The sequence below is a fragment of the Lonchura striata genome, chromosome 10 (genome assembly GCF_046129695.1).
Source record: "Lonchura striata isolate bLonStr1 chromosome 10, bLonStr1.mat, whole genome shotgun sequence".
NCBI lineage: Eukaryota > Metazoa > Chordata > Aves > Passeriformes > Estrildidae > Lonchura > Lonchura striata.
Window position 1 is genome coordinate 10,545,979 of NC_134612.1, and position 23,771 is coordinate 10,569,749.

Consider the following 23,771-nt stretch of genomic DNA (forward strand, 5'->3'; position numbering starts at 1 on the left):
TCCTACAACATTTTAATGTTACAGGCCATGACCAGTATTAACCTAGTGAATGACAGGTGTCAGCTCAGGTTCTTATACTTTCCTCTGCTATATCCATCTTTTGGAATGGTGCAGATGAGCTCAGTACATTCATGTCTGTATAATTTTTTGCTCCCACCCACAACACTGATGTCAGGGAGCTGTGTTACACAGCTTGAAAATCCACTCAATTTCTTCTTAATTTGTTTGGATATTTCAAATGTCTTGGAGGCCATCACATCAGTTCCTGGGTGAGTTCTTTGAATTTAAATTGAGTAAGTTGAAGTAATGGCGATAAGTATTGAGATTTTAGGGCTCAATTTCAAATTGCCACAAGCAATACAGTTTTAGAAATTACAGACTTGCAGCATATCTTTGCCTTGCACATCTCTTTCTCCTGGTATCCAGATATGCATACTCTAGGCCTTACCCAACTCCAACCATATTTTACAGACTCTCTCATGCATTTTCATTGAGGTAGGACAGGGTTTGAAGCTACCTTGATTTAATTATATCCATGGAGGCTGCCTGCACACCTTCTGATGGTGCAAACTGCAGCTGTCTGGCCCTTGATTCTATTAGAGAGTACAGTCCTGTTTATTTGCAGTTTTATATTTTGAAACATGCATTTTGTTGAAAAACTAGAATAGTGTAGCTTTTTAGGGTAGCCTCTTTTCTTTAATTAGCAACTAAAAACTCCATTTCAGTATAAACCAAAAATTAGTCCATGCATAAACATACCTTGAGCACCTTTAAAACCCGGGGGACCTGGATTTCCAGGATATGGTGATGTAATGCAGACAGTTTCACCTGAAGCAAGAGGGAGAAGAAACTGGCCTATTTGACTTTAGATTAACTGGAGTCTGAACATTTACTCTAATATTTCTGGGGAACTACCCAACCACATGTGCAATCAGCAGTGACTGTTTATGCACATTGTTATTTCCATATTACTGAAGTTTTGATGGGGAATCTTAAAATATATTTTTCTTGATACTTCCTATGGAACATTGGTGATATTTCAAATTGCTGTAATACAGTTATATATATTTTTAAAGACAAAGTTTTTTTGTCGTGGTAAATTGTTTTACAGTAGTCTCTATTAGAAGAAAGAAATAATATTTGCTTTTTAATTCTATCTACAACTATCAGTATAGATATTTTTGCTAAGCATTTTCACAACCAAAAAAACAGACCAAGCCTTAAGTATAAATTGTACATTCCTAAACATTATTTTCACTCTAAATGAATGTATGCATATAGATATACATATAGAATAATACATTAATATAACAGATAATACATATTAAATCATGATGGACACTACCAAACATCCAAACATGTATTTTGTAATTTCATTCTTAACATAAACATTCAAAATTACCTTTCTGGCCTTTTGGACCAGGTGGCCCAACATTACCCATATCACCAAAGTCTCCAGGGCTACCTCTGGCTCCTGGAGACCCAGGAAGCCCCAGACCAGGCAATCCCATCTGGCCTTTTACCCCAGGAGGTCCCGGGAGCCCAGGGAATCCTTTATCACCCAGAATGGCTACTCCAGAATCGCCCTGAAATAAAAACCTTGGTAAGAAGTAACAAGAGTAAATTTCTCTCCTCTCTTTGATGGTGAAAGAGCATGTTAAAGAATTATCTGGAGAAACACTTTCACAATGGAAAGACTACATGGATGATACTACTATTTTTAATATTCAAAGGCAATAGGAACAAAGAGGTTTGTGTATTTTTTGTTTCCTGACCTATAATATTGGCACACAGTATATGCAGAGATTATAATCAGTAGTAACAAAATAAAGAGTAATACTTACAAGAAACTAATTTTTTAATGGATAAAAACTTTCATAACCTTTCAGAAGATAATATGTTAATTGAAATGGAAAAAATCTGGGGAAGTCTAACATACCTCAGCTCCTTTTTCCCCTGGCAATCCTAGTTCCCCATCTCTGCCGTCAAGACCTCTTTGGCCTGGAAGTCCTGGAAGCCCAGTAGCTCCTCTTTCACCTTTTAATCCTTAAAATATTTTTTGGGAAAAAAAATTATATATTTGCAGTAATTTTAGGGGAAGGAGGTATTTCTGCTTAAAGAAATGCTGGGTAACCATTGATCCTATCTTCATGATAATTCCCAGCCCTTGAATTCACATTTCTTAACAAGGCATTTTAGGCTTAGGAAGGTAGTTTGTAGTTGGATACCTGATGGAACAATTTGGTCTCTCTGTAAAAGACATGTTCACAGGCACCAAAAGGACGTGGCTTTTGTCCATGCTATACATAGAGTTAAAATATTTGACTACTGAAACACATCACAGATTTATTCTTGATTTCAGTGAAGTCAGGATACAGCAGTGCCATATGATGCAGAGTATTTGCAGCAATATTCCCCAGAGGTTTTTGGTTTTTTTCTCTATGTGTATTTCTCTTACACCAATATTTATGAGAAAGAAACTTTTGCATCAAGGACAGTGAAACTATTCTAACACAAAGATTCATTCTGCTGTGTCAAGAAATCCTTTGCAAATAAAAGCAAATGTTTTCCCCTGTTCCAACATCTGTAAAAAACCCACAGGCATCCAAAGCTAAGCTAACTTTTCATAAACAATAAGAAGGACAATCTTCTGTGAATAACTATTTTAGCCTTTCTAACTAAGTTTTGCCATCAGATTGCTATAGTTTATTGTTCTCTTTTGCTTTTGTAAATCATAACCATAACTGTGGAGAGGTTTTGATCTATTTAATTACAAGAATTCCAGTTGTGCAACTGGTGGCCTATTGTTTTTCTTCAATGCCTGGTCAAGAGTAATTTTTAGAAATAGGAGAGGAATCTGAATAGTCATTGAGACTGAGGTTTTCCCAAGAAGGATGCTGGTGGCCTAATTTGAGATAACAGCTATGGTATTGGTATATGACAGTTCAGGAGGTGGCTTCTGTTCAATATTTCTTCATGATTTCACAGTATTTGTATTCTGCTTAGTCTTTGCTGTACAGACCTTTAGAAGACCCCAGTTATCAAATGCATGACATGAAAAGTACTTTTTTTGCATTAATAACATGCTGTAAAATTGTTTTGTGGCTCAACTCTAGAGAAAAAAACTACAAAACACTGTGTTGATCTTGTGTTTAGCAAGAAGAGAGGGTACCAAGAGAGCAGTCTGGATATATATGCCCTCTAGCTTTCAATAACTTACTGAGCTAATGGATTTAGTAAAGAGGAAATTAATGTTTTTCTCACACAATTGCCTAGACATTGTACAGGAAAACAAAAAGGTTAACAGTAAAATATGTGTTTACCTTTTATTCTAACTCTTCCTGGATCACCCTTCTCTCCTTTTTCCCCAAGCTGTCCAGCAGAACCAGGAGTCCCCTTATCATTGACAAAGAAAAGAGTTGTCAGTTATCTCCGGCAAAGAATCAAAGTGGGAATTGAAGGGACAAGCAGATCTCCATCTCTTGCATGGTTTCCCCAAAAAAGACCAATTAAAGTAACCAAAAGGATGCACTGGTCTCTTTTGATGGTCAAAAAGAGGAGTGTGAATGGCACGTGGTCTCTTCAGGCTGACTCTGCTGCATGCACTGAAGTACAGCTGTGCTGATTTTGAATTGACTGATGTTTGGTGAGGAGGGAAGAAGCTACCCAAGGAAATTTCTCTGAGAGCAGCTGCTGAGAGCTTCCTCTCTGTCTAATAATACCAATCAGTGACTCATTTTGAATATTGACACTTTGTTAAACCACTAGAAAGCTGAACAGGCCTCTGTGAACACACATGTTAAAAGTGAATAAACCCTGTGAAGTCTCAAATTTGCAAACCAAATCCACTACAACTAAAAGAAATTGTAGTGCCAGAGCACTGGGCCCACAGCTGCACAAATGTGGGACTGCAAATGTAAAAATCTCAAGAGTCAAATGATTCATTAACTCTTCCCACTGCAGACTTCAACCCTCAACCCACTGAGGAAGGGAATCTCTGGAGGGTGGTGACTGCTGGATGAGGCTGTCCTCCGAGAAGTGAACACAGCAGGAAGTAAGTGATGCTTCTTTTTTCTGAATGAAAATCCACAAAGCCAACAATAAAAAATTTCATCTAGTTAGGTACATTATATTCTTAGATGAGTATATGGATTGACAGGTGTAGAGGGGAAAATAAATACTTTCCTATATTTCTATGGTGATTTTTGTTTTCAGCTATCCAAACAGAGTGCACTATTCATATCATCTTTGGTCAAGGTCTGATTTTGCAAGAGTATATGTGGATCAAGACAACCATGTGAAATTTACACAGAAGTAGAAGGCCATTAAGGTACAAAAACTGGGGTATTATATAGGCAGCTTCCTCTGTTATTCAAAACCTTTCCCTTAAAAATAGGTGGAGAAAAAACAGTTTATAATGTGATTGACAGATTTAAATCAGGCAGCTGATTTCTGAAAAATGTGTATCTGAAACTAGAAGTGACTATTTGCTACAATGTCTAGATCTTCAAGTAGGCAGTGATGAGTTATTTGTCTGAAAAGAAAATTAAATATTTGGGAAGAAAAGTGAGCAGGAAAATGGAGAAAAATGCTCTAGTAGACCAACACACTTCTGTACTGAAGTGAATTATTTCCTTCCAAAGTGATGACTTTTCCTTGTTTCTCAATTAAGTAACCTAAGAACAGCAAAATTCAGGACAAGGCTTCAAGCCTTACTTCAGAGCCACAAGGGCTAAAACATACTCTCAAAAGTAACAAAAACATCAGAATCTCACATACACCACTCAGGTTATATGGTTTTAAGAAAAAAAAGAGAGCAAATGTAAATCTTCTAATGAAACAATTGGAACTTGAATGAGAGCCCTTCCACCTCCTTCTCTCAGACTCACAGTGGATTTGTTTGCTTTTTTTTCTTTTGAAAGAACATGTTCTGGAAACTTTTAAGCAAATCCTTATGTGAACAAACAGTTCTGCTATTAAAACAAACCCAAATCTCAAAAAAAAAAAAAAAAAAAAGGCAAACCCCAAAAAAAACCCCAAGAACAACAACAACAAAAAAAGGCACAAAAACCCCTCTAAACATGTTCTTCAAAACAACCCAAAAACCCAACCATAATACAACAGTTATAAAGCAGGGCAAATCTACCTATCTTTTCAAAGAAAACCCTCTCACACATAAGAAAGTGTATTTAAAATAACTTTCTATTTGGCATTATTTTGTCATGCAGCATCCTGGATGTACATTTCATATGTCAGACCAGAAGAATTAGATCAAAATCACAGCAGGACCAATAAATTATCATATACTGTGTTCCTAAAGCTGTTAGGTTAAGTGGTGTTGTAAATTACTGCTCACTCTGGGGACTAAGATAAACTATATGAAGCACATGAAAGAAAGTAACTCTGATCCCAAAAGTAAAAGCTTGTTTCACTAGAATGTAATAAGCTAAAGTACATAAAAGTTCCAGATCATTTTCCAGGGCACTTTCTCAACCATTTTGCTTAAATGCCTTATGAGATGAGAGGTAGCTTGATGTTGTTAACTGAAGCTGATGAAAAGTACTCACAGGGAGCCCTGGTGATCCCACGGCACCAGACAGGCCTGGGTCGCCCTTTTCTCCATGTCCTCCAGGGTATCCCATTTGTCCTTTCCTTCCTTGGGTACCTGGAGGTCCTTGCACACCACGGGGACCAGGAGGACCAGCACTACATGAACAGAGGCCTTGACTTCCTACATGAAAGTGTCAAAATTACATTGAAACAGCTGAAAAAATATTACACAAAAAATAATGCTGTCATTTTTCTTTTCTGTGTGAGTAGTGCACCACATTTAGACCATTTTATCTTATGTTACCTCACCTGGAGAAGATTATCAGTCTCCCTTTACAGTGCTGAGTAACTCTGCACTAACAGAACTCTGCTGACTCAGAAGCCCCAATGCCAACAGGCCATGTAACTGTGCTTTGATGGCCCTCAACCTCCAAGTTACCATGAATTTCTTGCACATTTAGATTTGACACTCCTGGCAAAGGTTTCATACTCAAATTGTTTTTATCCAGGCCAACTTACCCTTTTGTCCTTTTACCCCTTTTCTTCCTGGAAGGCCAATTTGACCTTTTGGTCCAGGTTCTCCAGGGATCCCTCTGTCAGTACAGATTACACCTTTGAAAAAACAAATTTTCCAGCCAGTATAAATCAGGTTTATGCTTCCACAGCTTAGGTCATGTGTTCTCCTCTCCCTTCTCTTATTATTTTTACATGAAAAGTTAGATCTTATTAAATGCGTTACAAGTTGTTTCTTATAGATTATACTGCAACAAACAGTATGGCTAGAGTTGATGTTGACACATTGCTTCTCATTGCCACTATTTTTTTCTACTTAGAACTTTTTCTTTTCTAAAGGATATAGATTTGGGCTTCCTCCTCAGTATTTTTAATTTGAACAGTTAAAAACTGGTGTATTAGACCAAAACACTTTGGTCTAATGAACCTTTTTAATTTTAATATGTGTCTTACTTTTGTGGGTTTAAATCACCCAGAAAACTATGAAAATCTTGAAATCTCACTGATCAAAATCTAATAGGAAAAATATGGTTTCAAAATCCCATGTAAACTTTGAAATAGTTGTCAAAATGCACTTTTCACTTCTCTGTATTTGTAGCACCAACAAAAACAATGGATCTATTATTCTGCAGAATTCTATTCTTGTTAAATAAATTGCTATTGAACCTACTGGGTAGTCCAGGTAAGCCTTGTCTTCCTGGCTGCCCTGGTAGGCCTGGTGGTCCAGGAAATCCTGGTCTTCCTGGAATTAATTCACCTGTTCCAGGCAAACCAGGGTCCCCTTGAAAACCTTGAGGTCCTGGTGCCCCACTTACTCCTGGCAGGCCAGGAAGACCTGAAAAAAAAGAAAGGTAAACAGCCCATACAGCATTAATGTGAGATATCAAGGAGGAAACTCCAGACCATTCAGGACTGCCCTGAAAAACATCTTCTATGTAACTAATGCTTGAATCCAAATTCTTAGGTTTTTCCAGGATCCACAGGAAAAAAAGGTTCCTGCTGTAGATCTTCAAATGTTTCTTTTCCTCTTCTCTCTGTTATCTCTTTTCCAGACATCCCAGTTACTCCAGCTCCTCATACAGAGCAAAGCCATCCCCAGCACATCCCTCTGTATCTTTTTGAGATGGAGAGCAGAAATTTTAAGCACAGAACTCCAGACACAGTTATACCATGGGTTTACCATGGTAATATTCTCCTTTGTCTTCTGTTCCTTTTCCAGCCATTCCTAATGTTCTGCTTGGATCATTTTGTTTCTTTTTCTGGCTATTAAGTGCTGAGTTAATATTTTTATTGAACAGTCTTTACTGTTGGTGACTTGCATCAAGCAAGAACAAAGGACAGTTTTCTTTCATCTGCTTTCTTTCCTTCTAGTGTATAATTAACATTTATCCTCTACTTTTCTTACTTGTTCCATCATATCCTGGTCTTCCTAGAAGGCCTGAAGGACCAATTGGTCCAACTGACCCCATTTCACCAACAGGACCTGGAAATCCAGGATCTCCTCGTGGACCTACAGAGAATTACAGAAACATGTGAGTTGAACATCTTATGGAATTGACAGCTTAAATCTAAACTAAGCTGCCACCAAAATTATAATTTGGAAGCTACACAAGAGTAAAATAACTTATGAAACATTTTAAAATGTGTAACAATTAAATTTTAAGGTGGGAGGATTTGGTTACTTTTCTATGGATTCCAGCCCGTTTCACAAGCACATTTTTAACTCTTCCTCACTTTGTAGAAGTATCTTTGTGCTATGTATTACAAAAAGCAGAGAAAAATGTTTGCCCAAGATAAACACATGTGGCATTTAAAAAAAATATGGATTTCATGTTATGTGTTTTAGTACACACAGGGAGGTAATTTCAGGATCCCCTTAGTTGAAATTAGTCAGATTTTTAAAAATATATTTTCAAAATTGCTACAAATAACAAAATTTAAAATTGCAATTACATACTGATAAAGAAAACCTGAATCAGATTCAAACAGCTTCATTAAACTGGAAAAATAAGATATTGGCAGTAGTTCTATTCTATTGTTCTAAAGGCCTCTTTCTCTGAAGATTCAGAGAAATCAGATTTCTCTGATCTACTCACACACCATGCACATGACTGAATATTACTCAAGATATTAAGCATGGGGTTGTTTGTTGTATGGGCTGGAAACCATGGAAGTCTGTGGAAAAAAATTAATTTATTTCATGCTGAGGCCCCTATCTAATGGGGAGGTTCTGCTGAACTGGGGTTTTGTTGTAACTTACTTCTGTGATCTCAGGAAATTTCTAGTACTGCACTAGAAATACAATTTATGATGAGCTGTCTGTTGAAATGTTCTCATAAGATAAACTCTCCAAGTATTAGATGCAAAAGCACAACCTTGCAGGCAGCAGGCCTGGCTGTTCCCCACTGCTTCCTGCTATGAAATAAGAACTTCCACACATCTTTTCATCAATTAGTTGAATAAGATGGGGACAAAGGGAGCTGGGACATTAAAACCCAGCCTGAGGTTTAGGGAGGAAGGTAATAAATTGGCAAGTATTCTGTTGGGGGTACTAGTCCCAGGATTTTCCCCTTGTAAACAGGAAGCTTGATTGTAGTCTAAAATCTGTGTGTTGTGGCAATACTGAAAACAGGAATCCTAAATAATAAGGGGAAGGCAGGTGTTCTTATTTGCTGTCCATTAACCAGCACAGGCCTATTCTTCATCAATTTTTTGTAGCTATGCTCAGGTCCAAGAACAAGAGAGTCCTTCAGATCTACTTGTGAATATATGCACAAAGATCTTTCACACAAACAAACATTTAATGTGACACTTGTATGTTTAACATAGTTCCAGGAAGATCAGTGAGAGAAACACAAAAATGTGGCCAAACCCACAAACACAGCCTGTGGCCACTGGGATTCTGTCTCCTGCACCCTTAGTGACCACTTTCACACACCTTAGCAAAACAGGTCCTGAACTTTATACAGCATAAAGGCTAGTGAAAAATAGATATAACCTTTTATAGGAAGCAGTGGAGTTCCAACAGCTCCAGGAGGACCTGGGGGCCCTTTTTCTCCTGGATCCCCCTGTAAGAGTCCAACAATATTTTTTCAATATACAAATATATGGTGTACTAGAATGTTACTAAATATTTAAACATTGGGAAGATATGTAAGAATGTGACACACACTGCCTAGGAAACTTGATTTTGACGCTTTGTAGTACTTAAAACCAAGCAAAAAGATTTAAAATAATAATTATCTTTCAGAATACCAGTGGCTGAGCAGTAATATATCCATTACACATATCTATTTGACTCTTCAGAACATGTAACTGCTGTATTTGATTTCATTCATTTATTGTAAATATGATTCAACTACAGTAAATCAGTATCCATTTAATTGAGATATTTTGATTTAACAACTTATCTGTAACTAAAATTTACAAAAATTCTATATCAGGATTAGAAAATTACTTCTATGACAGATAAGCATGAAGAAAAACAGTTTCACTGTCTAGCAGCTATTATCAATGATAAGAGATACTCAAAGCTCTTACAAGAAGTTTAAAACATCTGCAGTAGGGAAACATGAAAGTACTTGCTAATGGTGAGGAAAATCACTTCTGCTTGGAGGTTTTCTAAATTAACTTGGATTTTGCTACTTAGAATTGCAAGTGAAGTGGACTTTAGGGAAGCCTTTTATGTGGCAAATTCTATTAGACCTTTTGCTTTGTAGATTAGAAATCATCTCTCCTTTTTCAGCAAATGGGAACTAAGAAAACAAGAATGTCAATGTGGGAACTGCACGGTGAGGCTGCATTCCCAGACTGGACTCCAGGGCCTTTTAGGACACAGAGAAGGAGAACTGAATACCCATTCTTACACAAGTGAAAACAAGGCCTTCTATGCCTCGTTCTTGGCTTTTTTTTTTTTTTTTTTTTCTTTTTTTTTTTTTTTTTTTTTTAAGTGGTGTTTCTACAGTAGTTAGACAGTTCTGTCACTGACTGCTGCCCTCTTGATCTCTGGCCTGTTTCCTTTGACTGTATCTTGCAGAATGAAAACATATCCTTGTGTCATCTTTAGTTCTTTTAAACAGGAACATGGATTTGTCTTTCCTAATGACACAGAAGAGCCTTCTGTGTGGCAGGAAAGAAAAACTAGCATTTTTCCTCATCTGATAAATTTAGAAAGAATTCTGAACTTTAAAATTAATTTAATGATTGTAAATAAAGATTTGTATAATAGATGTATTTGGCCCAAGTCTTATATAATTTTCATGCTGATTTTAAAATGACACAATCAGAACACAATAAGGAACTGAAGAATAATGAGTCAATGTCAAACATGTCTGTCCTTGGTATCTCAAGTAATAAATTCAATTTGTGGTCTCTGAAAATCTTGTTTTAGGCTGTTAGGGCTAATGGCCCTCTCTGGCTGGCAGCTGCCTATTGGCTGTGTTTTCACGGTTGGTACACTCCTACACAATGGCATAGATCTCTTTAGATAATTTTGTTGACTGATACTGCTTTCTTTTCCCATAAAAACTTCAGGAGACTCTTCTTGCCAACAGTTTAGTTTTAAAAAAAAATTGTGTTGCCAGCATCCAGGCTTAGGCATTAAAAGCTATGGCAACAATTCCTTGAAGTCCACTCTTTGTTTTTAGAAACAGTCAGCATTTTTTAAAGATGGAATGTACTTTCAATGCAATTGGTTTTTTGTTTGTTTTTTTTTTTTTTTTTCCCTGAGTCTCTACACCTTAAATCTGAATGCATCTTGGATTTTCTATGAACATGTTTGTTTCAGAAAATATACACAAGGACAGGCTATTCCCAGGATAAGTTTTAATCATATTCTTGTTCCTTTGGTGCATGTGATTTTTAGTGGACCATAAGCAACATCTGGTGAGGCCAGCTGAACAGTTGATGCAGTCTGGATAGGTCTGCCCCTTTCAGGAATAATCAGATTTCTCCAATGGTTTCCCAATCAAAACTACAGCATCTGTGCAATCACTCAAGATTCTGCATATCTGCATTAGTTATCCTTTTTTTATTAAGTTGTGTCTATACTTGATTTGATTTCATTTGCTCTGGGCACTAGCAATTGTAATTTAATCTTTCTGGTTCATTACTGCAGGATTTCAGCCATTTCCCTAGCATAACCTACCAACAATTAATCATGCTTTTGTTTACTGTTTGTAGTGCTAACTGATGGCTACTCAGGCTGTAGGGTAATCAATGGAGTCTGAGGAATGCAATATTCTGTCTGTAACATGACTTGTCTCAAGTTGGTTAATGAGGCCCCAAATTAAAACAATATGTACATCAGGGTGAAAACTTTTTAACAACAAAACACTTAAGATGTGTTTATAGATTTTGGGAGTATTGGACTGCAATGAATTTTCTGTTTACATCTGATATGTAATGTTTCAGTTTAATTAGTATCTAAATGATATCACTGTGTTGTGAAGTTGATAACAGCCAAAGGGGATGAAAAGTAACATCTGTGGGCAATTTTTTCCCCTTAGGTATGACCACATGATTAAAATCTTGACTGAAGAAGCTCATCTAGCACTCTCCAGACAATCCTAAATTAGAAAGTAAGTCTGTGATTAAGCCAGATGTTTTTATTGTACTTTCACTTATTTACCTTATGAGTTTGTTGTTACTTATTTGTAAACATGCTTTGAAAACCTGTCTGTTGCTTTATATTTGTGTGCTTTCTAGTGTGTATAGCTGTAGTGTGTTTAGCTGTATATTACCTATGACAAGTTTGCACCAGCCACAGTTCACTTCTTTGTGTCACCACAGATTATGTAGAGTGTGTTCCAACCTTAATTTTTAGTTTATAACAGAGGTGATTTTTGTGCAAATCTCTTGAAGAAAATTCAGTGGCTTATATGCAGTTTTCAAAAAAAAATATTTCAGAGGGAAATAAACACTCCTTGAATTCCAGAATATTTAAGCCAAGTTCATTAGCATCACAATTTCTGCAATAATGTTTTTGTCCTCTGTACTGTGACAATAACTTTTAAGAGCTTTTTCAACCTTGGTGTCTCTACTGATGATTCAGTCACCCACCTTCTGCATTGCAGCATTTCAGTCCTCCTTTTATTCATACACTGCTGACAATTTGGATCCTATCCCAGGACTCTTAGGCCTACCCCCCTGGCTACACTCACTCTTGCTTTGCTCCCTCTAGGGTAGCATCCAGAACTGCTTTTTTCTTTTGAGTGTGCCTTAGCATTGTAGATTCCAAAGGAAATATCCATTCACACAAGTCTTTGCTGTTACCCAGAATTACAATATGATCCAGTAGTCAGAATTTCATTGGTTCTGTAGCCTGCAGAAGAAAATTCCATAAACTTTTGTCCTGAAGTGTCACTAGACTGACACCTGGGTCTTATGAAATTGTTTTAAGCATCTCTTCAACACTTAATTTTTTTTTTTTTTGTTTTACTACTTAGCCCTGGCTGTGACCTACACTTGTAATCACTAATGGAAGGCAGCAAGTACTGTAAAACAAAAGGCAGTTAGTGTCATCTAAGTGAGCCAAAGTAGGAAATGTTTAAACACAGCTGGTGTGAAGGAGTCCACTTCCTTGCAATTCTGGTAAACATCTTGGAACAATTACTTAAGTAAATAGATTGAACACATGCCAAGAGATTTTGGTAAATCATGCAAACAAACAGGCCCATCTGAATGGAATTTTGCCACCTCCTTTGGGGCCAGTTTTCATCCTCATGTACAGGATCATACTATTAACTAAATAGCAGCTTCCTTTACCTCCCATACCTCCCTGGGGAATGCAGCTCAACTGTGAAAACCTTGCAGAGTACTACAATTCATGGATTAGGTAGCTATCCTGGTATACTTACAGGTAACTCTTGGGATTAACAATTCCTCTGGTATGTAAAATATAATTCCCACTCTTACCTGTACCAGGTAGGAATGTCTTCTTAGACTGCTATTTATTAACATGGTGATGATAACTATAACTATCATGAAAACAGTAAACCTTTACAGAAATTATGACTGTATAAAGGGAAATGGCCTGATAAGTGGGTACATTTGGGGAGAAATTCTGGCACAGAGGGGAGTGGGGTGTGAATGTGTGGTAATTTTTTACCTGTATGCCTGGATAGCCAGGTTGTCCAGGAAATCCAGCAAATCCTGTTTCACCCTGGAAAGGATCACATAAATACAAACTGATAAATCTGTTAAGACATAATTAATTGAGCAAAACCCAGTCATACAGCACTGTCATGTTATAATTGTGTGCAAAGAGACTTCACTGTTTGTACAGGAGGTGGTGTTTCAGAGACTCTCCTGTGTTGGAAAATTCACAGCATGTGTTGCCAGGTTATTCAGACAGTGCTCAGCAGATTCAATGGAGTTGGGGCACAGAATTAGCTGGAATACATACCAGCAGACTCTGATAGACTGTCTACTTAATACAGCTGAAATTGGTTTGCTGCTTGCTGAATGATTCTCTTAAACTACTGCATGGAAAGCAGCTGCACATCAGCTCTCTTCTCTTTTTATGATTTTCTAATGTACTCGTCCAGCCTGTACTCAAACTCTTTAGGTAGGCAGTAATGAAAAAAAAGTGAAAAATAATTTTGCAGATAAAACAGTCACCTGGAACATAGCTCGAGAGGCAAATATTGATACATTAATGTGATTTATGAACAGCATGATCACTACCTTAACTAGAGCTGGGTAAGATGTAGATCTATATACATACATCTATTGTTCTTTATTCCAGTAAGATGCTGTAAGTTCATAAGTAAAATTTAGCATCACTGAAATTTCTCAAGCCAGAAACATGAACAAAACATGCATGCACCACAAAATTACACAAACAATGTCACCATAAAAAATAAGAGTTAACATGCTGCATAACTTTTTTATTATGCTGTATGTGTGTCCCACTGACTTTTCCTCCTCCTTCCAACTTCAGATTCCATTAGCAAATTTCAGAATGGGACAAATTCAAAGACACAGATTTCATAAAGCTTCTGTGGCAACAGGTAGCATAAGAGAAGGAATGCAATCTGAGCTGTGAAGTATGTGGAAATTCCAAATCTGCACATGTCCACAGAAAACAAAATATCATTGATCCCGCTGTTCAGGGAGCTGTTTATATTTTCTGCCTTCATACCTTCATTCCAGGAAACCCTGCAGGTCCATAAGAACCAGGATGACCCTAATAAAAGCAAGTAGACTGTAAGCTAAAACAGTAAAAACTTATTTAAAATCAAGCCTATTCATAACTGCTGATAGTTAATGTTACATAGATAAATATTACTTGAGATATCTTCCAAAAACTTTGCAAAGCTTTTGTAAATAGTTTCTGTGAGAAATAGACAAGAATTAGAACTATAGACCAAAGCAAGGCAGTCAAGTTTTCACCTTTTTTTTTTTAACCATACTGCATCAAGCATAGTAGTAGAATGCTGCTCCACTTCAGCACTGTTAGGCAAATCCAGCACAAGTAAAGTTGCTGTAAAAAACTGCCATCAACATGTACAGAGAACATTAAAATTACTGTGTTAGTACTGTGCTATTCTAGAGCAGCATTGTGCTAAATATTTAGAGGATAACTGTACAGATTTACTTTCTTTCCAAGTAAAGTCTGTATGAGATTATGTTTAAGTCTGAGAACAGGGTAAGTACTAGGGCAAGTCTCCTATGCAGGAAGCATGACAGATTAGTTTAAAAAATCCTTGAAGTTTTTCTTGAAATTGCAAACTTAAACTGCCTAATTATAGTGAATTTGTGATATAATTTATTGTGCAACTTTCTTACCCGCAATCCAGGCAATCCAGGAAGGCCTTTTTCACCCTTTTCTCCTCTCCCAGGTATGCCCTAGAGCAGTCAAAATAGTTTTTTTAACCAAGATGCTCAGTGAAGTGTGCCTACATTTTAATTTTTATGCATCTTTATTAAATGATGTATGCATTACGTTGATGGATCTTGTTTCACTTGTGAGGCTCGGTCACTGGGGCTGACTTCACACAGCATCGCCTGCAGTGCCTAAGTAGCTCCAATTATTTGAGAAACCTGCTCTGGCCTCTTCTCTAAGCTTCATATTATTTCAGCAGTTGAATTTGTATATATTTTTTCTTAAGTTTTGGGCATCATTTAAGCTGCTTCAGTTGCTTTCTCTGTTCCTGCTTATGACTAACTAAGTGCATGTATTGTCATCTACTAGTACTGGAGCATGCATATAAAGCCCATCTTTTTCAATGTACATCTGATAGAAAAAGATTTGCTTTCTTCTCTTTTCCAGTGCCAAGTAACAGTGGGCTTTTTATGATGGAAAATGAACTTCTGAAAAAGAGCCAGACTTACAACTAAGAAATGTGATGTTTGTGTTTATAGTTTCTTCTCTTCTGCTACATAGCTAAATAAGTTTTAAACATAAACTAGAGTAATTATTTTGTCTTCAATTTTGTCCTTTTTTCTGAGATCTGGCAGCTTCCTGCTATGGATTTTCCTCTTCTAGCACCTCAATGGTTAAATTGATCATGTTGACAGAAAGAAAAGAAAATGTAGACTAGAAAGTAAAAAGCAACCCTTCTCTCCAAACAGGTGACTCTGCCTTCTCTACCCTTGGGGATATCCACAATGTCAAGTTAAAGTCTTTCCTCAACCTTCTGTGGTAAATATACATCATGCCTCATTAAGAACACATTCAGATTGTCTCCTTTCTCTTCTTGAGGAAAAATAATCTCTACTTGTATTTTCTTCACAGTTCCAATCCATTATGTCAACAGCCCAACTGGCAACAACACTGACTTTTTGCTACTAGGCAACACTCAATAGGTATGTGTAAAACAGACTCAGAAAAATTTTCCAAAGAGTTTTGAAATATTTTTGCTTTCACACTGATTTAGGTGGTGATTAAATTTCACAGCAAAAAATGCTGTGCTTTAGAAGCTTAACACAATAACAACACAAGGACTTTGTTAGCACTGTGGGGAAAAAAAAGTCCCATTACTTACTTTAGGTCCACGTGGCCCTCTGTATCCTGTTACCCCAGGTAATCCTTTTTGACCCTACATATAAAAGGAAAGTTTTTGTGTATATTAATATGCAGGTATACCTATATGCTGCTTAACTTTTTTAAAGTCCTACTCTGAATTAGAAGTGTTAAAAGGTATTTTTTTAAGGAGTGGATATATTTCTTTAGGTGTTCTCGACACAAGAAAAACAAGAAAAACATTTATGTACTTATCTTTATTTCTGTTAACACTGTCAAAACAGCATGATGACTCTGGAGAGAGATATAAGTATCTTTTCACTTCCAATGTTCTGTGAGTCAGGGCTTTGTTCCTACAAACATGTATGACAGTAGTTCCTTTTTTGATTTGCTGCTATACACTTTTTGATTTGCTGATCTACACTTTTGAGCACAGCCCCAGTATGAATGACTGCTTACATGGCCATGATTGTGTCGTGTTGTAGAGCAGCAAATGTCCCACTTCCCAGGAACGTGGGGAGTTTATGGAGGTTCTGTTGGTCCTTTCCCTCTCCTCATACACCTGTATAGCAGCTGTTTGCATGATCAAAGCCCAGGATCCAACACGTGAAATCTGCTGGTTCCCTGAGTTGAGGCTGCAAGAAGCTGGCAATGCCAGCTTCACTTTTTCATTTGTCTATTTGAGGAAATCTGACTTGAGGATGCAGAAAGCTCTGTAACAGTATAGGGCTCTGTAACACAGTTCTTGTTTAAAAAGAACATGGGTTACAAACATTCTAATGTTCCAAGCCACTCAGCTGTAGCTATTGTAGGTATGATCTTGAAGAAGTACAAGTTGTTCAGGAAAGTTGTGGATGCCCCATTCTTGGAAATGTTCAAGGCCAGTTTGGATGAGGCTTTGAGCAACCTGCTGTAGTGGAAGGTGTCCCTGCCCATGGCAGAAGGATTGGGACTAGCTGATCTTTAAGGACTCTTCCAACCCAAACAATTCCATGATTCTCTGTTAAAACTTACAATAAAAACTGGCAACAAAATCACACTTAATTTTTATATTAAAAAGAGCACCCTAGAAGACTTAGGGTTACTTCAAAACTATAGATTGGAGTACAGTTGCCAGTGATATGCAAAATTTATATTGCATTAAATAAGTAAAGTATTAGTGAAGAGCCACAAAGAGATTTGATAGCACAGTAATCAAATTCGCCAAGATGCCTCAAATACGATTTGCTAATGACAAAAACTGAAGAAAACCAAAGTAAGGGCAGTATCTCCTTTCTGCATCAAGACAGTCTTCCCTCCAGAGCATGAGCTAAAGTACACATGAGGTGTCCTGTCCTCTCCTGAAAGCTTGTAGGAAGGGTGCTGAACACAGGATTCTGCTGCAGCTGGTGGTTTCTTACAGAAAAGAAGTATGTCTTATGCCATCCTTGCAAAAATTACATCACAGGATTGTACTTGCCAAGTTGGGCACTGTTAAATATGATGACAAATTAACACCTTTTGTCCTTTGAACAGCTGAGCTCCAGGAGGTCCAACTAACAGCGGTGACCCAGGCGGCCCAGGCAGCCCGATGTCGCCCTGTGGAAGCCAAAGCAACAGCAGAGATTTCAGTGACACACAGCTTGTTTTCCTGTTGTACCATAGCACTACCTATTTCTGTACTCATTGAAAATGTACTAATGACCTGCAGGTAAGGGTTTGCACTGAGACCTGTAAGCCTCTTTACCATCTGCCCAGATGAATAAGGTTGTCAGTCTAATCTCCTGAGTCATTAAAAGTGATGTTACTGCTAAGGAAATAAATGAGAACGCCTGGCTCCTGCTCCAAATCTGCTGTGAAGATAGTAGTTACAGGACTGTCAAATCTCTTATGTGTACATACAGTCTCTCATGTTCTAGACCAAAGCCTTTGAGCACATGACTTTGTGAATGTGAAATGAAATTATTGATTTGCTGTGGAAAGTTGTGTATGTTAGACACTTGCACAAATTCTAAGAACTCATTGGACCAATTAATAGAAGAAATATCAAATATTCTACATTGGTTCTATATATCCTGAGTATGCTAATATAGGTGGAGACTGGGAAAGAACTACTATTATGTGCTTCTTATACCCTTTCCTTGACATCTGTTCTGCACTTAGCAAGAGATGAGATTCAGGGACTGATCTGGTCCAGCCCCTGTCACTAAGTAATCACAAATACTGTTGTGATTACCTAGGCAGTGTCAGTTCAGAATGTATGGAAATGCTAAGTAGCACTGATTGTTGCTTTTCAAAATCTTCAGAATGTGCTTGATTCCTGATTGCAGCTCACTGAAGGAATTCCTTCTGCTCAGAGTTAATTGATTCAATAACTTCTTCTGTTCTAACATGATTAGCAGGACACAAAGCCACAATTGAATGGGTTCCAGGGAACTCAATAAGACTATTATTCTTCTAACTCTCAGCAATAATAAAATTAATATTATTTGTTTTCTTACCGGCTCCCCCTTTTGCCCATCCACTCCAATCCCTGGATTTCCCTAATTGATAAAGAATGTACACAGTTTCAGTATGATCAGAAAAATATTAACATTAGAGTTTAATCAAGTAACTCTTTTAAAAAACTTGATAACAAATAAAAGGAACATTTCAAATACTTGTATAAATTATTATTTCACTAACAGCTTCAGAAGTTATTACCTACCTGTTCACCTGGCAAACCAGGGTAACCTGGAATACCCTTGAAAAAAGAATGAAGACAAGTCAATATGTCTGATTTAGAGACAGGTTTTGAAAATTTTTTCCTCTTGCTCATAGGACCTGGAGGCAGACTTTTGTCTTGGGGTGTACCTATTCCAAAATGTAATTTACTTCATTTGGTGACTGCATTCAGGAGGGCTGACCTCTGGTTTCCCCCTTTCCTGTCTCCCACAGGTGGTCTTGGGAAAAGGGGTTAAGGAGAGAGCACTAGGAGCATTTCTCCATGACCACAGACTGCCAGGATGAAACATGTTCATGCAGACATGGGAAGGAAGAACATATCCCTCAACTCCCAAACTCATAAGGTAAAGCAAAAATCTGTCTTATTACCTGCCTCAAAAATTACTTATAGTCTTTGATTCACATTAAGGCAAGTTCTAAAATGAGTAGACAAGAATGAATGAATATCCTAAAGCAAGGCTGTATAACTGTGGGGATCTTACAGGCAAGCCTGGATGGCCTGGATATCCAGATGGGCCTGTTGTACCTCTTGACCCCCTAGGTCCCTGGAAAAGATTGAAAAATGTCTTTTTGTGAACATAGATAGAACTTACCCTTTTTTACACAAACCCAGCCCCTCTAAAACACCTTGGACTCAGCCTTCTGGCCACTGGATTCCACCCACAGCCCAAAGCTTATACCATGCCTGAAATCTCCCTGTGACTAGAGCAGCCAGCACCAGCTTCTAGATAATACTGGACAAGGCACAGTTCTATGTTATTAATGCACTGAGAGTTCACTTTGCCAGCAATTGTATTACGGTGCAGGGACTTGATACAATTCATCAGTGAATACTTTTTTAAAGGGTTTAACAAGAGGAACCCAAAGCCATCAAGAATGTGACTCAGCAACAAAATTAAACTCTCTCTTCTTTCATGTTCTTATGACTGGGATATGATAGAGTGCTACTTATTCTTGGGAGACACATCAGATACTGTAGAAGAAGATTTCACATCTTGAATTTCACAGAGAGAATATTCTGTGAATATCCACACACAGGTGAGGATGGTCTGTTTCTACACCCTTTCAGCCAACATGAACTGGCCATGGGAACAGACTATACAGACTTGATGTTTCTCAGACTTTATTCTGGAATTCTGCTGTTTAAAGCAGGCAGAGAGAAACCCCAATATTTCTTACCGTACTAAGGAGAAAAAATTGAAGATCTTCAAGACAAAAAGCAGTTATAGAACCCACTGACTGTACTTACAGGCATGCCAGGGGGTCCAGGATCACCTCTCTCTCCCTGTAATGACAATCATTTAGCAAATGAGCCAGTAACCAGTTCAAGTTTCTTGTGGATATTTTCTAACTTTGCAGATATCATAAACTAGCTGTTTGAGTTTGAGTTGTATATGTGTTTTTAATTTTTTTTTGCAATAAGTTTTATAACTAGTGAGGAGTAATGGAACAATTACATTTACCATACATGTTTTCCTACAAATAGACTTTTTTTTCACAATCAGATACTTACTGGAAGTCCTTTTCCAAAATGCAAAATATACACTGAATTTCCTTTTTCTCCTTTTTGCCCTGGAATTCCCTTTAAAGAAAAAGAGTATTTTAAAACATGATCCACTTACTGATATCCTACATTTTCATGGAGAATGTATGATAACTTCTCAGGCTGTAACTTTCTGGTGCCCCTGTATCACAAGGTAATCCACTAGGATCATGAATAATCGTTTTATCTAACAAAACTTGCTGTACACTTGAGCAAACCAGGTTCCCACAGTTTCTGGTCTCCTGCTCTGTTAAGGTGCTCCTTAGCACTTGGGTCCTTCAGTATTCTACGATCTTCACAAATCTTGTCCTTAGCACCAATATGCCTTGTGTTTCTTTCAGGGAGGCAGAGGCTTTAAGTACTAGCACTCTGCCTTCCATGATAGTTGATTCTGTGATTCAGAAGAATTTAAAGTGATACTGCATACAGATTAAAAAAAATAAAAGTATGGACTGTATTAGATGCATAGTATTCAATATTTCCATCTATTAGGAAACCTGTTTCAGTTTATAAAAGAAATCTGATACCTAAGAGCCCTGGATTTTAAGAACTAAGTTCCCATGGTACTTGCTGTGGGTCCTTTCTAAAACCTTGCTAATTGTAGCACCCTTAAAAACTCAATCTGAATTAGCATGAACAGATTATATATTTTGCAAAATTTAACTGCAATGCTCAATCTACTGTTAAGAGCATGATATGCACATATCTGAAGAACAGATATATAAAGATGTTATTTCTGAAGTTTTTCCATTTGAAATCCAAATACAGTGGATATAATTTAACTAAGTTAACCATCTGACTACTGAGTTCACTAAAATGGGACACTGTCAACCCCTTTAAAACTGTACTGGTACAGTGTTCATGATATCATAAACTGGCTGTCCAAATCCTGCAGTCAGAATGAAACAGGGAAGGTATTTCTCCTTGGAATGGTACAATAAAAGGAAGAATTACAGCTGTCTGCAGCTGGATATAGCTACAATAGGTTGGATACAGATTACAGGTAAACAACAGCTGCTAGGGAACACATTAAACAAATCAAAAGTTGTTTTTATCTTTAGTTATTTTACATGTGGTCTCTTGTATAATAAAACATTTTTGTTAGATTCAGTTTGTTATCTTCTACATGACTTAGGTAAGGCTTAACAGAAATTACTTTATTTTCCAGCAAGGTCAATGAAGTAAAGCCGATGTATATGTACACGGTGTTAAATAAAATTATACAGGACAATGTTATAAATTAGACAAAGAATTAGAATTCTAAGAATTAGACAAAAATATTGGCTGTAATGTACAGGCAAGTTAGTACCTGGTGCAACAAATCAATTTAAAAATAGGCACTCTGCATAGAGAGGTTGGAAGAGCATTCTTGCACACAAGCAAATATGGTTACTATGTGTTGTTTTTATGGGTAGCTCAATGAATTTGCACTGGAATTTTAGTATGCAATTCAAGGCTACATGCCTATTGTGTCTCCCTATTCTTGTAGGTTGCAAATACTTTTGCAGGCCTGCCAAAGACCATGCTTCTGAAACTGGTAGAATTTATGCTGTCCCATGTTCCATTTTTTCTTTATCTCACTTGTCTAATTACGAAAAGTAAAACTCTATTTTGAAGGCCATAGTAAGAAAGAAAATACAGGTGAAATTAGAGTTTCAGCAGATGTAACAAGTTACTTTGGGACATATAACAAATGAGGTTATTAATAAGTTTCTAATGTGTCTTTCATAGCATGAACCTGTATTTTATTATAATTGTTATTATCTTTGATAGTATCATTATACTCTTGCACCCACTCCACATTTTTCTAATGTCTGAATTCAGCATTTTATTTAGCATTTTATTTAGTGCTCACAAAACACATTTGGTTTTTCATGTAAAGTGCAGTTGTTTTCATTGTGTTGCTTAAAAATTTTCAGAGAAGCTCCTAGACCAATTAATCAGCTCTTATTCAGAACTAAAACTTGTTTCCACAAAAAATCAAAGACTGGTGACTAGAACAGTTCAGCAAAATTTCTTTGGAGCTACAGTAACTTATTTCCCTTAATGACAAGAATCTTTTTATCTTCAGTAGTCATACTGCTAACACAGCTATTAAATAATTTTAAAGTACCTTCCATTGTACCAGAAAAAGTAAACAAATATCAAAGTGCTAATTTCAAACATTTAAGCTGTAGAACGAGCTCTGCATATGCAGATATATGCCCAAGCAAGACTAGGAGTGCACAGAGCATATATGTGTAAAAAAGTGGTACCAAATCTTAGAGTGTAACAGGACTTAGCCTTGTTGAAGCTTCCACTTATTTTTAAGTCATCTCATGTATGTCCCTACTAGTAATTCTTTTAAGAAATTTCAAGTACTAATGAATAGTGTGGTGGTTTCAAGCTACTCCTTCTCAGCTGGAGTGGCAATTCTGGGGAAACAAGACAGAATTTAACTCTCAAGGCATACATATATCTTCAAGGATATAGAAGTTTATTTCACTTTCAAGCTTAATCAGTATGTTTCACTCCTATTAACCTGTGTAAGAATTCCTGGGAATTCCCTGTGCAGCACTGTGAAGCTGATGCCTCAGTCTAGGAGTCATTTTAAGAGCTGTTAGCTTGGAGGGGAAATGCACATGCACAGCGGGAATGTGTTTCACGTACATAAGGACCTCTTGGTCCCATATAACCATTTTCTCCTGGGAATCCTGGGTCTCCCCTTGAGCCATTGCAGCCATCCAAACCAGGCTTGCCTCTGGGTCCTTCCATTCCTGGGAGGCCCTGAAAGACAGTTTAATATTATGAGAAATACACCATGATTAATGAGAAATTACTTCTTAAATTAACAGAACAGTTCAGAAACAAATATATATCTCAGATGTGAATGAGATAGCTTCTTATGGTGGTTCTGGTTTCATATTCTTTTGCATTAGAAATTTTTTCTATTCTGAATAGATTTTTTTTTGTGGTATAGAAAAAATGAGGTAAGTCTTTTGTTTATTTGGGTTTTTTTTATGCATAGCAAATATAACAGGGTTATAATAACACTGGTTAAGAGGACCAGACTATGTTCTCACTTGAGTGAAAAAGTAATGTTCCATCTTCTTAGAGAATACAGACTCTAGGCTGTATAGGCTTTCCTGTGGCTGTTGTCCTGGTTTAACAAAGCCTGGTTTTCAGCTGGGGGCAGTCCATGGGCTGCAGGGGTGGTTGCCTGGAGGGACCTGGCAGAATCAGCTGGCTAGTTTGTAAGATTGACACCCAGTTAAACCACTTAAAAGAATTGACCACTGTGGAAAAACACATTTAAAAACGAGCAAGCCCGGGAAAACTCGAAAACTCTCTTGGCTTCCGGCCTTAGAACAGGAAAGTGGGTGGGCCAGCCTGCGCGGGCTCAGCCTGCGGCGTGGCGCGGCGTGGCTGACATTTCTGCCAAGTTGCCCCAGTTAGTGGACATGGCCCATGAGAGCAGCTGTGGGAAAGCTGCAAGGCATGGCAAGGGCTTTGACA

The 23,771-nt window shown here is 37.4% G+C and overlaps 1 protein-coding gene across 1 annotated transcript in view; it reads right to left on the reverse strand.

The window, feature by feature from the left end:
* COL4A4 (collagen type IV alpha 4 chain) overlaps nucleotides 1-23,771 on the reverse strand; it is a 62,052-nt gene that overhangs the window by 23,779 nt on the left and 14,502 nt on the right. Inside the window, exons 6-25 of the mRNA XM_031505649.2 lie at nucleotides 22,926-23,042; nucleotides 20,247-20,315; nucleotides 19,983-20,018; nucleotides 19,216-19,278; nucleotides 18,717-18,752; nucleotides 18,511-18,552; nucleotides 17,528-17,608; nucleotides 16,053-16,106; nucleotides 14,854-14,913; nucleotides 14,207-14,251; nucleotides 13,172-13,225; nucleotides 9,062-9,131; nucleotides 7,469-7,573; nucleotides 6,734-6,898; nucleotides 6,070-6,162; nucleotides 5,568-5,731; nucleotides 3,324-3,396; nucleotides 1,940-2,046; nucleotides 1,403-1,586; nucleotides 760-828 (exon numbers count right to left, since the gene is read on the reverse strand). Of these exons, the coding sequence (XP_031361509.2) occupies nucleotides 760-828; nucleotides 1,403-1,586; nucleotides 1,940-2,046; nucleotides 3,324-3,396; nucleotides 5,568-5,731; nucleotides 6,070-6,162; nucleotides 6,734-6,898; nucleotides 7,469-7,573; nucleotides 9,062-9,131; nucleotides 13,172-13,225; nucleotides 14,207-14,251; nucleotides 14,854-14,913; nucleotides 16,053-16,106; nucleotides 17,528-17,608; nucleotides 18,511-18,552; nucleotides 18,717-18,752; nucleotides 19,216-19,278; nucleotides 19,983-20,018; nucleotides 20,247-20,315; nucleotides 22,926-23,042 (1,687 nt within the window). The remainder of the gene's footprint in view (nucleotides 1-759; nucleotides 829-1,402; nucleotides 1,587-1,939; nucleotides 2,047-3,323; nucleotides 3,397-5,567; nucleotides 5,732-6,069; nucleotides 6,163-6,733; nucleotides 6,899-7,468; nucleotides 7,574-9,061; nucleotides 9,132-13,171; nucleotides 13,226-14,206; nucleotides 14,252-14,853; nucleotides 14,914-16,052; nucleotides 16,107-17,527; nucleotides 17,609-18,510; nucleotides 18,553-18,716; nucleotides 18,753-19,215; nucleotides 19,279-19,982; nucleotides 20,019-20,246; nucleotides 20,316-22,925; nucleotides 23,043-23,771) is intronic.